This window comes from Chiloscyllium punctatum, chromosome 36, assembly GCF_047496795.1.
Source record: "Chiloscyllium punctatum isolate Juve2018m chromosome 36, sChiPun1.3, whole genome shotgun sequence".
NCBI lineage: Eukaryota > Metazoa > Chordata > Chondrichthyes > Orectolobiformes > Hemiscylliidae > Chiloscyllium > Chiloscyllium punctatum.
Window position 1 is genome coordinate 14,461,767 of NC_092774.1, and position 15,442 is coordinate 14,477,208.

Sequence of the window (15,442 nt, forward strand, 5' to 3'; positions counted from 1 at the left end):
ATAGCTAAACCGATGAGCCAATTGTACCATCGGCCCGATCTGCAGTTTCCCCAACTGGTCCCTTCAGTCATTCTGTCACGGAATACCTGGATCTCTTCTTGAATCTTAGTAATATTGCCAGTGAGATCGGGAATGCCCATAGTGCATTTATCTTGGACAATGGTGCAGACCTCACCCTCCCGGGCGAGTATATAGTCTAAGGCATACCGATTCTGCATAGAGTAAAGACACAGGTCTGATAATCCCAGTTTACTCTGTTCCAGAGCCTCTTTACTCTTATTTCCTCAAATGGTCAGGCCACAAAAGAGGGAATTGCAGTTCTGTTGACTTGTCAACCCTGCCGATCCTTCCAACCTCAGGGTACTCTGGATTCCCCAGCCTGTCGCGTGTCCTCTATTGTCACCCAGTCCCTTGGGATCCTTCCAGTTGGAGCAAGGTTGGCTGAGACCGATCGCTGCATCCTCCTCAGATGGAGGTTCCATCGACTTGTCCACTGGCCAGGACAAGGTACTGTTGTGGGAACAAGGGCTCCGATGGTGACCTTATGAGAGACATCTTTGCCATCCAGGACAAGGAAATTGGTAGCTTTACCTTAGCTGAAGAAATAATAGTCTGGTTTGGTGTATATTAGGGAGAGTTTGTCAAAATAGGTTACTGAAATGTTACAGCAGGGGGTCTGGTCAGATCTACAGGAGTAGAGGGTCAACGTTTTGCAAGAGGAGTCGCTTTAGCACTGTACAAAATGGGTCAAGTGACTTGAGCACTCGCAGTGTATGGGAGACAATGGTCCTCAGAATGCTGTTCCCATTGGGCTCTCCCTTAGCTCTATTGTACATGGTCTTGGTGACAGTATCAGGTTCTGAAAAGAGAAAAGGCCTATAAATGCACAAGGGAAGGGTTCCGTTCCAGGTCCATGTGCCACATAAGGCCTGCTGTACCTCAGGCAATGTTACACCAGCTGTTTGTATACACAGACCGGAGGTATTGGAAAGTGATATTCCTCTTCGCAGGGTCGGCAGTAGGAAATCTGACAAATAGAATGGAATCGGGGACTGGGGACGGGGCAAGTAAGTCATCTCCCGATAGAGAGGAGTAACATACTACTGCCTCTGGGGTGTAGAGCGTTCTGTGGGCCTGTATAAATAAGTTCCTTGTGGATTGAGGAGTTTCCCCTATCAGGCTTCCCTTTTCTCGAGTCGGCCCGTCCTACAAAAAGGGATGGTGTTCCTGGGCGTCCTTAAAATATTTACCATAATGATGGGGTTGATCATTTTTATCCTCACTAGGCTTGCGTCTGCAGATAAAATCAAAAAGACAGGTTCGGTAACGCCATGGTAACTCCCCCTGATTTCTACTGTCCAGATGGACCATCTGGTCTTTCTGATGGAAGAGTCCATTACAATAATCAATCTTCATCACGTTCCACACGTCAAAGGGGTCTGGTCCGGTGCACTGGACGACATCTCCTCAGTATGGGTGGTGATAACCTCTGATCATTCCCGGTCCCATCCATACTTAGAGCCTTTCCCCATCAGGATGTTGTACGTAATCAGAAAGGGAGGAGATAAGCGATCCCCCACATGTCCCTCCTCTTAGTTCAAGTATCTGTAATAAGATTAACATTAGAACAACAGCAGGATTCAAAAACCCAACTGGACAGGGTCCACTCCTTTTGTTCAGATTTCAGGATTCTCTCCTCCTCTTCTACACCTTTTGATTGGTGCGGTCAATCAATTTACAATGGTGCAGTTGGACCCAAGCTGAGCGCCCAGCGACTGTGACCGTTGTAGGGGTGGGAAGTAAAACCTGCAAGGGGCCATTTCAACGAGGTTGAAGACCTTTGCCAGTCCAGTTCTCAACGAGCACCAACAAACCAAGGTCTACCTGTGACGAGGCTGAAAGGGAGGGAACATCGCCGTAGGTCACACGCTCCTGGGAGTGAACGGCACACATAACATTAGATAGAGCAAGAACATAACCAATCATTGCTTCGGTCATGTGGTGGACGTGGACTGAGAAGGGAGCCAAATCGTTCCAAGGGGTACGGAGGGGGTGACCAGAGAGACTCTCAGCTGGAGACAGTCGTGTCTTGCCCGCAGACATGGATCACATCTGGAATAAGGCCACAGGGATTAGCATAACCAGGAGGGGCCAGACTCTGCCATTAATTTGGCAAGTTTAGTCTTATGTCTGGTTAAAACATTCAACAAGGCCGGTCACCTGAGGATGATAAATACCATGCAGTTGCCGACAAATACAAAGCTGGGAACAGAGTTCTCCGTTAATATTACCCACAAAGTGTGGTCCATTGTCTGAGCTAATGCACGCAGGTATACTGAAGCGGGGAATTATTTCCTTAAACAAACTCTTCACCACACTCTCAGCAGTAGCGTTAGGAGGAGGGTAGGCTTCAATCCACTTCGAAAAGACATCAACAATAAGCAAAACATATTTATAGCAACTCAACTCATTTCTCCAACTCAATGAAGTCCAGTTGAAGTGTCTCCAAGGGACCCTCCAGCAAGGGAGTTCTCGTAGAGATACTTGAACTAAGAGGTGGGGGATCGCCTACCCACTGACCTGTTTGATCACGTACAACATCCTGATCGGGAAAGTCACTGACTGAGTATCGATGCGATCTGAAAATGATCTGAGATTATCCTGGTGTCATCTGGTGCACCAGACCAGACGCTTTCAACATGGAGTCACTTGAGCGATGGAGTGAGCTGCCAGAGGAAGTGGTGGGTGCTGGTACGATGACAAGTTAAAAGGCTCTTGGATGGGCATATGAATATGATGGGTCAGGGCCAAGTGATGGCAAATGTGACTGGAGTCATAGAGATGTACAGCACAGAAACAGACCCTTCGGTCCAACTCCGTCCTTGCTGACAAAAGAGCCAACCCAATTTAGTCCCAGCTGTCAGCACCCAGCCCATATAGGGGCCAAGTGATGGCAAACATGACTAGATTAATTTAGGATATCTGGGCAGGTTGGACCAAAGGGTCTGTTTTCGTGCTGTGTGACTCTAATTGTCTTCAGTGAAAGCAGAAGTATGGTTGTGAAGGCTGGACTTTCAGAGCATGTTTTGCCCTGACTGGGAGCAGAAGGGTTTGACTGAAGTGTGTCGGTGTTAATGGCTTGATGTCTCATTTTGCTCCCACCTTCCCGGGGTCATTAACCATTTTGTCTCTGGTCCTTCCTCAAGAAGCTGCATTGCAGGTTCACCCTGAATTGACACTTTTTTTATGCTTCCCAAAATCAGACCTGCTCACTCTCAGCAGGATCCCAGTGTTGTGAAAGATATTAACTTTCAGGTGGAGGTATCCAAAATTCAGAGAGATGTCAGTCTTGATGTTTTTGCTTTTTCTGCCCCTGTAAGATCCTGAATCAGCACCTTCAGGAGAATTAGTTAGAGTGGAGTGAGAACAGAGGGGAAGGGAGAGTGGGATGGTGCTTTCAATTTTGTGGAACAACAAAAGAATATTCCACAGAAAGTAGAATTGCTTGTTCTGAATTTCTACCCTGTACTGATAGTGATGACTTTTGTAATCTCTTTTTGCAGAGTATATGAAAATCTGACGACTTGAAGTTTCAAAATCAACGGATGAAGGGCTTATTCCCGAAACATTGACTCTCCTGTTCCTCGGATGCTGCCTGACCTGCTGTGCTTTTCCAGCGCCACATTTTTTGTCTGACTCTCCAGTGTCTGCAGTCCTCACTTTGATGTCATTGTCTGACAGTCTCTGAATCCATCGGGACCGCAACGATTTTTGACTGTGATTTCTGTGAGAGGGATCTACACTTTTTGGTTCCTGTTTGAGGACGTTTTCAGCATCAGTGGGACTGGACGAGAGACCCCACTGTTGCAGCGAACTGTGTGTGGAGTCCGAAACAGTTATACGGCCTGAGAAGGGGACTTCACGGCAGGGAGGGGCTCTACACGTGTTTGTGTGCAGCTGAAGCTGTGGCCATGGAGAAAGCAGAGGAATCCCGCCCTGTGGAGGAACCGTGGAAGTGTGGTGACTGTGGGAAAGGCTTCCGTTTCCCGTCTGCCCTGGAGACTCATCGGCGCAGTTACACCGGGGAGAGGCCATTCCCCTGCACCGACTGCGGAAAGGCCTTCAGACATTCCTCTAACCTGCAGGCCCACCAGCGGATCCACACGGGAGAGAGGCCATTCACCTGCTCTCAGTGCGGGAAGGGCTTCAGGTATACCTCCCACCTGCTGATCCACCAGCGAGTCCACACGGGGGAGAGACCGTTCACCTGCTCTCAGTGCGGGAAGGGCTTCACCTGCTCCTCCACCCTGCTGATCCACCAGCGTATCCACACGGGAGAGAGACCCTTCAGCTGCCCCGAGTGCGGGAAGGCCTTCAGCAGTTCCTCCACCCTGCTGACCCACCAGCGTATCCACACGGGGGAGAGACCCTTCAGCTGCCCCAAGTGCGGGAAGGCCTTCAGCAGTTCCTCCCACATGCTGACCCACCAGCGTATCCACACGGGGGAGAGACCCTTCAGCTGCCCCGAGTGTGGGAAGGCCTTTACCCAGGTCTCCTCCCTGCTGACCCACCAGTGGGTCCACACCGGGGAGAGGCCGTTCACCTGCTCTCAGTGCGGGAAGGGCTTCATCAGTTCCTCCAACCTGCTGATCCACCGACGCGTCCACACGGGGGAGAGACCCTTCAGCTGCCCCGAGTGTGGGAAGGCCTTCAGCAGTTCCTCCCACCTGCTGACCCACCAGCGTATCCACACGGGGGAGAGGCCGTTCAGCTGCCCCAAGTGCGGGAAGGCCTTCAGCAGTTCCTCCAACCTGCTGACCCACCAGCGTATCCACACGGGGGAGAGACCCTTCAGCTGCCCCGAGTGTGGGAAGGCCTTTACCCAGGTCTCCTCCCTGCTGAGACACCAGCGGATCCACACGGGGGAGAGACCATTCACCTGCTCTCAGTGCGGGAAGGGCTTCACCTACTCCTCCCACCTGTGGAAGCACCAGCGAGTTCAGTGCCATCGCAGGGGCATTGAAGGAGTGACAGCCGAGTGACCATATCAGTTGGACTGTCGACCTGTTTCCGGGGACTCCCGGGTTCAAATCCCGCCCCGACAGATGTCAGAATTGGTATTCGGTCAGAAATGTGGAGTTCGGAATCTAACGGTGAGACCGTTTCAGGGAGGGGGAGGTCGGGGGGGGGAGAAAGCCCCCATCTGATTTCCCACTCTCCCTTGTTAGGGAAGGGAACCGCCATTGTGGGAAAGGATTCACTCAGCCGTTCCAGCTGCATCCTTTACCCGGTCTGGCTTACACCTGACTCCAGACCCACAGCAGTCTGGTTGACTCTACATTGCCCCTTCCTGACAAATGAGCAGGGAGACACTTACTTGGAGACGGGGTACGGGTTAAAATTGCTGAGTGAGGCAATACTTCCTCCGGGTTACGGATGTACCAAGGATCCAATTACAAAGGGACAACTTGGTGCTGGCTAATAGTGAAGACAGTGAGGGGGGGGCGGTGGGACAGGGGAGGTGTGGTGTGTGCAGGCAGTCAATACATGTAATAGCTTGTAACTTTGACTTTGGAAACAGAACCAGTCTGACTCAAGATTGGGATGCAGGCAGACTCTGACCTCACACCTTTAATGCATTGTCTGAGCTGAGATGTGAGCTTTTGCTATCAAACCTTGTTATCTCGAGAAGGTGACAACAAGAAGTTCTGGGATTCACATTGTAATGAGACCTGCAACCTATTTGAAAAGGTGGAAGACTTAACAATCCAGGTTTGTTGAATATACCATTTCAGTGGCAGGACGCTGGAATGTTTTGCTCTAAATTGTGTCTCAGGATCTTATCCTCCACAACCACCTGATGATGAGGCAGCACTCCAAAAGTTACTGCTTCCAAAGAAGCCTGTTGGACTACAACGTGGAGTTGTGTGATTCTAGAATCTGGTCTCCAGCATCTGCAGTCCTTGTTTTTACCTCGTTGATTTTAACCCTACTGCGAATCCTCTTGCAAGGATGCCTGCCTTGAAGAGGTTTTCCTCCTCTGTCTACAAGAATCTCAGGGAGTCCCTCTCCGACTGCAACTCCCAGGTCATTTCCTCTGCCCTGAGGCTCTTCAACCATGTCCTGAAACAGACTCGCTACCACAGCCCCATTCGCTTCCTCAGTGCCTGCCTCCGTAACCAACTCATCCCACACGGACTTCGGACCACCTTTAAACCAGCAGAGTTCGGATCCGAACAGGACAAACAGTACAGACTACAGATTCAAAAAACACCAGGAATGGTTCTCCTTCAAGATCCTCCGCTCCACGCTTGCAGCAATGCGCCGGCACCTAACCTCTCTCCAGTCAGCCCTGCCTCAGCTGAGGGCCACACTCTCTCAGAATTGCAAAGGACCCCCTCTGTACGACATCCTCAGGAGAATTCATACTCTCAACAAACAGTATTTCAACTCCATCTTAAACATCAAAAACTGTAAGTACAACAAACTTTTATCCACCCACCTCCATAACCAGCGCTCCTCAAACATTCCAGAAGATTCCCCCGGCCTCTGAAATTGCTCGGACGCCATTAGCCATGCGGCTGGTGCAGCTGCCGCCCCCATGCTGATTGATGTCACTTCCGCCCCCATCATGGCTACTCCCACAGCCACTTCCGCCCCTCACAATTCCTCATGCATCACATGTGACATCATTTCTGCCCCTCACATCATCGCTGATGTCACACGCTCAGTGACTTCTGCCACCCTTACTGCTGTGGTCACCCCCACTTCCGCCCCCACCAACGCCACTCACCTGCATTCTGCTGACATGCCCCCCACAGATCCCACTGTCGCCATTCCTGGCCTACAGAACCCTGAGGGGAACACCACCCCTGCTCATGACTCCACCCCCCATTCCCCCCCACCATCACACCCACTCCAGTTACCGGCTCCGCCCCCACTCCCAGCTCCACACCCACATCAGATCCCAGCTGCCAGCCCTGCCGAGTTTTCACCATCCCCCCAGACCTCCCCCTCACTGAGGACGAACGATTAGTCCTCAGCAAAGGACTCATCTTCATCCCCCTCCGTCCACGCATCAATGAATTTAATACACGCCGTGATGTCGAACACTTCCTCCGCCTCCGAGCTTACTTTCACAATCTGGACTCCCGCCCACCTTCCGAGGACCCCTTCGCCCACCTCCAATACACTGCATCCACCTGGACACCCCGCGCTGGCCTATTACCTGCCCTCGACCTCTTCATTTCCAACTGCCGCCGGGACATTAACCGCCTCAACCTGTCTACCCCCCCCCCCCCCCCACTCCAACCTCTCACCCTCACAACGCGCAGCCCTCCAATCCCTCTGCTCCAATCCTGACCTCACCATCAAGCCAGCGGATAAAGGGGGCGCAGTGGGAGTCTGGCGCACTGACCTCTACGCCGCTGAAGCCAAACGCCAACTCGAAGACACCTTTTCCTACTGCCCCCTCGACCATGACCCAACCCATCATCTCCCAGACCATACAGAACCTCATCACCTCAGGAGATCTCCCAACCACAGCTTCCAACCTCATAGTCCGGGAACCCCGCACTGCCTGGTTCAACCTCCTTCCCAAGATCCACAAGCCTGGCCACCCTGGCCGACCCATTGTCTCAGCATGCTCCTGCCCCACTGAACTCATCTCTACCTACCTATACACTGTCCTATCCCCCGAGTCCAGGAACTCCCCATATCTGTTTGAGACACCACCCACGCCCTCCAACTCCTCCAAGACTTCCGTTTCCCCGGCCCCCAACGCCTTATCTTCACCATGGATATCCAATCCCTCTACACCTCCATCCGCAATGTCCAGGGCCTCCAAGCCCTCCGTTTTTTCCTCTCCAGACGTCCCCAACAGTACCCTTCCACTGACACTCTCATTCGTTTGGCTGAACTGGTCCTCACCCTTAACAATTTCTCCTTCGAATCCTCCCACTTCCTTCAGACCAAAGGGGTAGCCCATGGGCACACGTATGGGCCCCAGCTATGTTTGTCTCTTTGTTGGCTACGTAGAACAGTTGATCTTCTGTAATTACACCGGCACCACTCCCCACCTCTTCTTCCGCTACATTGATGACTGCATTGGCACCACCTCGTGCTCCCGCGAGGAGGTTGAGCAATTCATCAACTTCACCAACACATTCCACCATGACCTTAAAGTTAACTGGACCATCTCTGACACCTCCCTCCCCTTCCTCGACCTCTCCATCTCCATTAATGATGACCGACTTGACACCGACATTTTCTACAAACCCACCGACTCCCACAGCTACCTGGATTACACCTCTTCCCACACTACCTCTTGCAAAAATGCCATCCCATATTCCCAATTCCTCCGCCTCCGCTGGATCTGCTCCCAGGAGGACCAGTTCCACCAGAGAACACACCAGATGCCCCCCTTCTTTAGAGACCGCAATTTCCCTTCCCATGTGGTTAAAGGTGCCCTCCAACGCATCTCGTCCACATCCCGCACTCCTGCCCTCAGACCCCACCCCTCCAACCGTAACAAGGACAGAACGCCCCTGGTGCTCACCTTCCACCCTACCAACCTTCGCATAAACCAAATCGTCTGCCGGTATTTCCGCCACCTCCAAAAAGACCCCACCACCAGGGATATATTTCCCTCCCCACCCCTTTTCCGCCTTCCGTATCTACTTGGTTAGGTCCACGCCCCCCCACAACTCACCCTCCCATCCTGGCACCTTCCCCTGCCACCGCAGTAATTGCAAAACCTGCGCCCACACCTCTTCCCTCACCTCCGTCCAAGGCCCCAAAGGAGCCTTCCACATCCATCAAAGCTTTACCTGCACATCCACCAATATCATTTTATTGTATCCGTTGCTCCCGATGCGGTCTCCTCTACATTGGGGAGACTGGGTGCCTCCTACCAGAGCGCTTTAGGGAACATCTCCGGGACACCTGCACCAATCAACCACACCGTCCTATGGCCCAACATTTCAACCGCCGCTCCCTCACCACCAGACGCCTGGAGGAAGAACGCCTCATCTTCTGCCTCCGAACACTTCAACCCCAAGGCATCGATGTGGACTTCAACAGTTTCCTCATTTCCTCTTCCCCCACCTCACCCTAGTTCCAAACTTCCAGCTCAGCACTGTCCCCCTGACTTGTCCTAACTTTCTATTTTCTTTTCCACCTATCCACTCCACCCTCGCCTTGACCTATCACCTTCATCCCCTCTCCCACTCGCCTATTGTACTCTATGCTACTTTCTCCACTCCCCCACCCTCCTCTCACTAGCCTCTCCATGCTTCAGGCTCTCTGCCTTTATTCCTGATGAAGGGCTTTTTCCCAAAACATCGATTTTACTGCTCCTCTGCTGCTGCCTGAACTGCTGTGCTCTTCCAGCACCACTAATCCAGAATCTGGTTTCCAGCATCTGCAGTCATTGTTTTTACCCAATAGTAAAGTCGGCGGGGGGGGGGGGTGAGGAGGAGGGGAGGTGTGGTGGGGCGGGGGGGTGGTGAGGAGGAGGGGAGGTGTGGTGTGTGCACTTTGACCTTGAGCTGTTCAAAAAGCAACTGCTGTTTCTCTGCCTTTTTGCTGGGGGGATCTGAAGCTGTAACAAAGTTGGGTTGCAATAAAGGTTACCTGAACTTACCGCCAGGCTCAGACTCTCATTGAAAGCTTTCAGCTCCGAGAGGTTTTTGTTTTAAAGCTGCTCGTTTCTTTCAGCCTCCTGCACTAAGTTTAGAACAGAGAACAATCCAGCGCTGGGGAACTCAAAACTAGGGGGGGGCATTTTTATTTAAATATAAGGAGAGAGATTTAAAAGAAACCGGCGGGGCAATATTTTGAAAGAGGGTGATTTGCATGTGGAATGAACTTGCTGAGGATGTGGTAGATGCAGGTACAGTGACAACATTGAAACAGCATTCGGATGGATACATGAGTAGAAAGGTTTAGAGGGATATGGGCCAAATGCAGGCAAGTGGGACTGGTTTAGATTGGGAATCCTGCTCAACATGGACAAATTGGACCGAAGTGTCTGTTTCTGTGCTGTATAACTTTACTGAAACCAGTAGATTTCTGAAAGGGGCTTGACAGGATAGATGCAGATAAAATGCTCCTTTGTGGGGAGGGTCATCGAATTCCGACAAGGTGGAAGCGGGCCATTCAGCCCATCTATTTCACTCTGGCCCTCTGAACAGTATCCCACCCATACCATCCCTCCCCGGCCCCGCCCATCCCTCCTCCCCCGGCCCCGCCCATCCCCTCCGCGGCCCCGCCCATCCCCCACGTGCAGACGTCACGCGGGGGTGAAGGCGGTTGGGAGGAGAAGTCGCTCGAGCGAGGAAGCGGCGGGAGGGCGGCCGTTAGGAAAATGGCGCCGTGCGGTTCCCCCCCCCCCCCCCCCCCGGGGTCAGACACCCGTCACTGGGCACCGCCGCCTTCCCGGGGCAGCTGCTGGGTCACGGGCCACACCGCCCCCCCCCCCCCCCCCCCCCGGGCTGTACAGCAGGTAGGAGCCGGTGATCATTGTGGAGGAGGATGGGGGTTAAGGGTCTGTTTGGGAACATGGTCGGCCGCCTGGGGGGTGGAGTTCTCCTGGTCGGGGGGCGGGGCCTGTGACAACGATGGGGCCACGTGGGAGGGACTGGGCCCGGGGGGGAGGGGCTGGGGCTGTGCCCGGGGGGGGTGAGGGGACTGGGCCCCGGGGGGGGTGAGGGGACTGGGCCCCGGGGGGGGGTGGGGCTGGGCCCCGGGGGGGGGAACTGTAGTATGCGCAGTATGCTCTATGGAAATGCTGTTCCTGTCGGATTTAAAGTATCCAAATGCCATAATTTCACCCCCCCTCCACCCCCTCCGCATGTCAGGTGATGTGCCGGAAGACTGGAGGTTGGCGAACGTGGTGCCACTGTTTAAGAAGGGTGGTAAGGACAAGCCAGGGAACTATAGACCAATGAGCCTGACATCAGTGGTGGGCACATTGTTGGAGGGAATCCTGAGGGAGAGGACGTACATGTATTTGAAAAGGCAAAGACTAATTAGGGATAGTCAACATGGTTGTGTGTATGGGAAATCATGTCTCACAAACTTGATTGAGTTTTTTGAGGAAGGTAGAGCAGTAATGTGATCTATATGGACTTCAGTAAGGCACACTTGACATAACCGTGCAGGCTCCTCGCTATTTTTGATGTTCATGTTACCTCGAACCCTCATGATTATATCAATCTCAATGAGGTCACCCCTCAACCTCCTGTGCTCCAGTGAAGAGAGTCTCAGCCTCTCCTTATAACTCAAACCCTCCAATCCTGGCAACATCCTGGTAAGTCTTTACTGAACCCTCTATAATAGTATTCTTCCTATTGCAGGGCCACCAGAAGCGTTCTCAGTACTCTACAAGTGGCTTCACCAACATCCTGTACAACTTCTAAATGATGTCCCAACTCCTTTATTCAATGGTGTGAACACATAAGGTAAGTGTGCTGAATGCCTTCTGAACCACCCTTCCAACCAGTGATGCAACTTTCAATGAAGTATGTATCTGAACCCCACCCCCCACCATATCCCTCTGTACAAGCCCTGCCCTTCCTTATTTTAGCAAAATGCAACCCCTCACTTATCTATACCTCTCTCATACACACGTTCTTTCTCAGACGTACACACACCCTCTCACAGGCTTCTCCTCCATCACACTCCCTTTACAAAGCATGCACACACACACGCACGCACGCACAACGATGGGGTGCATTTGCAGAATTATATTTGCAGATATATTCAATTTTGCACAAAAAGCACACAACACACAGGTAGTCAATCCATGTAATATCTTATAAATTCCTAGTTTGGAAATAGAACCAGTCCGATTTAAGATTGGGATACTGACACACCTTTCCTGCATTGTCTGGGCTGAGCTGTCACCAGTTTCAAAAAAAACCTTAAATGATCTCGAGAATATGACTTAATAATAGTTTTGGGATGTACACATGAATGACCTAAAACCTGCAACCCATTCTAAAGGATGAAAGACTTAACAGCAATCTACATTTGTCAATATATCTTATCAGTTGCATGACACTGATTTTTTGCTCTTAACTCTGTGTCTTATGATGCTGCTCCACAGCTACCCGATGAAGGAGCAGCGCTCCAAAAGCTAGTGCTTCCAAATAAACCTGTTGGACTATAACCCGGTGTTGTGATGTTTAAACCGTGTCCCACCTAGTCCAACAGCAGCACCTCCACCTCCTTTCTAGTGAACACAGCCCATACCTCCCAGTGCTGCCAGTAAACTGCTGCTGAAACAATGCAGTGCCTGCACTCCTGAAAAATTTATAACTTCTAATGAAACCAGCTCCTCATTCACTGCTCCATCTGATACACAACATTGGAAACTTCGTGCAGGAGGCTGCAAGAAATGAGCAGCTTTAAAACAAAAACTTGGAGCTTTCAATGAGAGCCTGAGTCTGGCAGAACGTTCAGGTAACCTTTATTGTGTCCCAACATTGTTACAGCTTCAGATGCCCCCAGCAAAAAGGCAGAGAAAGAGTAGCTGTTTGTTAGACAGCTCAACAACAGGGGGGGGAGGGGAGGGGGGGGGAGGAGCAAGGGGGGGGAGGGGAGCAAGGGGAGGGGAGCAAGGTGCAGGGGGGGGGAGGAGCAAGGTGCGGGGTGGAGGGGGGGGAGGAGCAGTGGGAGGGGGGAGCAGGGGGGGAGCAAGGGGGGTGGGAGGAGCAAGGGGGGAGGGGCAGGCGGGGGGGGGGGAGCAAGGGGCGGGGCAAGGCCAACAGCAGGTCCCCGCACTACGCCTGCGTTACCTTGCACAGTTTACAAAAATCCCTTCCCCTTCAGAGACTCCCCACAGTGTGGGAGCAGGCCACTCGGCCCAAAGACTACACACCGATCCTCCGAAGGGTAACCCGCCCACACAATTCCCCTACCCCTATTGCTCAACATTTACCCCTGACTAATGCACCGAACCTGCACATCCCTGTGCACAATATCCCAACCCAATCTTGTCCCATCTGCCAGCACGGGGCCCATATCCCCCCAGTTGCCTTTTAAATGTTGTAATTGTACCAGCCTCCACCACTTCCTCTGGCAGCTCATTCCATACACGTACCACCCTCTAAATGAAAAGGTTGCCTCTGAGGTCTCTTTCGTATCTTTCCCCTCTCGGTGTAAACCTATGCCCTCTAGTTCTGGACTCCCCCATCCCAGGGAAAAGACTTTGTCTCTCTATCCTATCCATGCCCCTCATGATTTTATACACCTATAGAAGGTCACCCCCCAGCCTCTGACGCTCCAGGGAAAACAGCCCCAGCCTGTTCTGTCTCTCCCTATAGCTCAAATCCTCCAGTCTTGGTAACATTCTTGTACATCTTTTCTGAACCCTTAAGTTTCACAACATCTTTCTGATAGGAAGGAAACCAGAATTGCACGCAATATTCCAACTGTACAGCAGTAACATGACCTCCCAACTCCTGTACTCAATACTCTGACCAATAAAGGAAAGCATACAAAACACCATCTTCACTATCCTGTCAACCTGCGATTCCACTTTCAAGGAGCTATGAGCTTGCACTCCAAGGTCTCTTTGTTCAGCAACACTCCCTAAGACTTTACCATTAAATGTATAAGTCCTGCTAAGATTTGCTTTCCCAAAGTGCAGCACCTCTCATTTACCTAAATTAAATTCCATTTCCCACTTCTCAGCCCATTGGCCCATCTGATCAAGATCCCATTGTAATCTGAGGTAACCTCCTTCGTTGTCCACTACACCTCCGATTTTGGTGTCATCTGCAAACTTACTTACTATACCACTTATGCTCACATCCAAAACGTAGTGGGCCCATTATCTATTTTCAAAGTGGAATTTACAATATATTACATGTATTGACTGCCTGCAGATTGTGCAGTCTTTCAGCAAAGTAGAATGTTTAGGGTGCAGGTTTGCTCGCTGAGCTGTAGGTTTGATATCCAGACATTTCATTACCTGGCTAGGTAACATCATCAGTGGTGACCTCCAAGTGAAGTGAAGCTGTTGTCTCCTACTTTCTATTTATATCTTTCTCCTGGGTGGGGTTCCGGGGGGGGTTTGCAAGGACTGCCACAAACACTACGTCAGACAAACAGGAAGAAAGTTAGCCACCAGGATACACTAACACCAGCTAGCCACAAAAAGACCCGACCCTCTATCCCTCGTAGCCCTCGTACGGATGAAAATAACCCCACAATTTCGACTGGGGCAAGCTAAGCAAAGACATGCCAGAGAATTCCTCGAGGCCTGGCACTCCAACCACAACGCCAGAAACAAACACATAGATCTAGATGCCATCTATCATCCCCTCAGAAAATGAACAGGAAATGACATCACCACAAACCCCAGGAACCCTATCCAGGACAAACATATAAATAGAAAGCAGGAGACAACAGCTTCGCTTCACTTGGGGGTCACCACTGATGATGTTACCTAGCCAGGTAATGAAGCGTCTGGATATCAAACCTACAGCTCAGCGAGCAAACCTCCACCCTAAACATCATGCTGCAAATACAAACTCACCCCCATGGATGATTTATCTTGTGTGTGTATGAGACAGAAAAAAAGTCTACGCCCGTGCTGTATATCTCTATGTCTATTTGATAACAGATGCTTTATTTCTGATGGTGTAAATGTTGTTGTAATTCATAGCTGGGTACTAATAGATGCAAGGGTGACAGAATTCCTCAAGTAGGGCACTGTAAGATTCCTAAGAGATTCCTGGTTTACTTCCTCATGAACAAACATTAAGCACGTGCGCCTATTTATGATTGTTTCATTTTTCTTATTTGATTCCCTGCTGTGACTGCACCTTTTATCAGGATGGTTGACAGGCTGGGAGATTGTGGGTTGGGTCTGGATTGAATATTTTATCGTTCCCGAAGTTATAAAGGAGAGGGGAGAGGGGGGAGGGGGGAGGGGGAGGGGGAGGGGGGTCAACGCTTTAGCAGAAATCCAGCCGTGCTGAGAACAGACCGACATTTTAGTCTGTGGGAATAGGAGGATCAACAGAGGACAGAGAAATCAGGGCCTGAAACCCGAGCTGACACCATTCCACCCTGTGATCAGTGCTTTGATTAGCAGCATCCTTTTACATCAGTCAATGCCAGTTGTCAGACAGGTTCAGCAAGGTAAGTGTATATTAGCAGGTTGAACTGAGATTAGAAGTGGGGATGTCTTCCTGCAGTTAGGGGGTCATTGAATTTACTCAAGGCGGAGTTCATCTGATTTTTGAACAATAAAGTGTGGATTTTTTTGTGCGCGGGAGGTGGGTTTTTCTTTTGAATGGCTTATGTGTTGGATGCAGGTCCAGTATCCACGTTGAAAGTGGAAGGCAAGAAAATAGTTTTAAGACCACGACAGAACAGTTACTGTTAGACAGCACAGAAACGGACCCTTCAATCCAACTAGTCCACGTTG

General features: G+C 51.1%; 2 protein-coding genes and 1 long non-coding RNA gene across 4 annotated transcripts in view; 2 read left to right on the top strand and 1 right to left on the bottom strand.

The window, feature by feature from the left end:
- LOC140460011 (uncharacterized) overlaps window positions 1–9,451 on the top strand; it is a 209,542-nt gene extending 200,091 nt beyond the window's left edge. Inside the window, exon 5 of the mRNA XM_072554416.1 lies at window positions 4,062–9,451. Within this exon, the coding sequence (XP_072410517.1) occupies window positions 4,062–5,042 (981 nt within the window). The 3' untranslated portion in view covers window positions 5,043–9,451. The remainder of the gene's footprint in view (window positions 1–4,061) is intronic.
- Window positions 1–15,442, bottom strand: part of LOC140460739 (uncharacterized) — a 200,566-nt gene that overhangs the window by 92,571 nt on the left and 92,553 nt on the right. The gene's annotated exons all lie outside the window — the stretch shown is intronic.
- LOC140460807 (uncharacterized) overlaps window positions 10,472–15,442 on the top strand; it is a 33,946-nt gene continuing 28,975 nt past the window's right edge. Inside the window, exons 1-2 of one of the 2 annotated variants that reach the window (XR_011954345.1) lie at window positions 10,472–10,504; window positions 11,358–11,462. This is a non-coding gene — a long non-coding RNA (uncharacterized lncRNA). Of the gene's footprint in view, window positions 10,505–10,856; window positions 10,917–11,357; window positions 11,463–15,442 lie in introns of those variants that run through there. The other variant, XR_011954346.1, reaches the window with a different exon arrangement.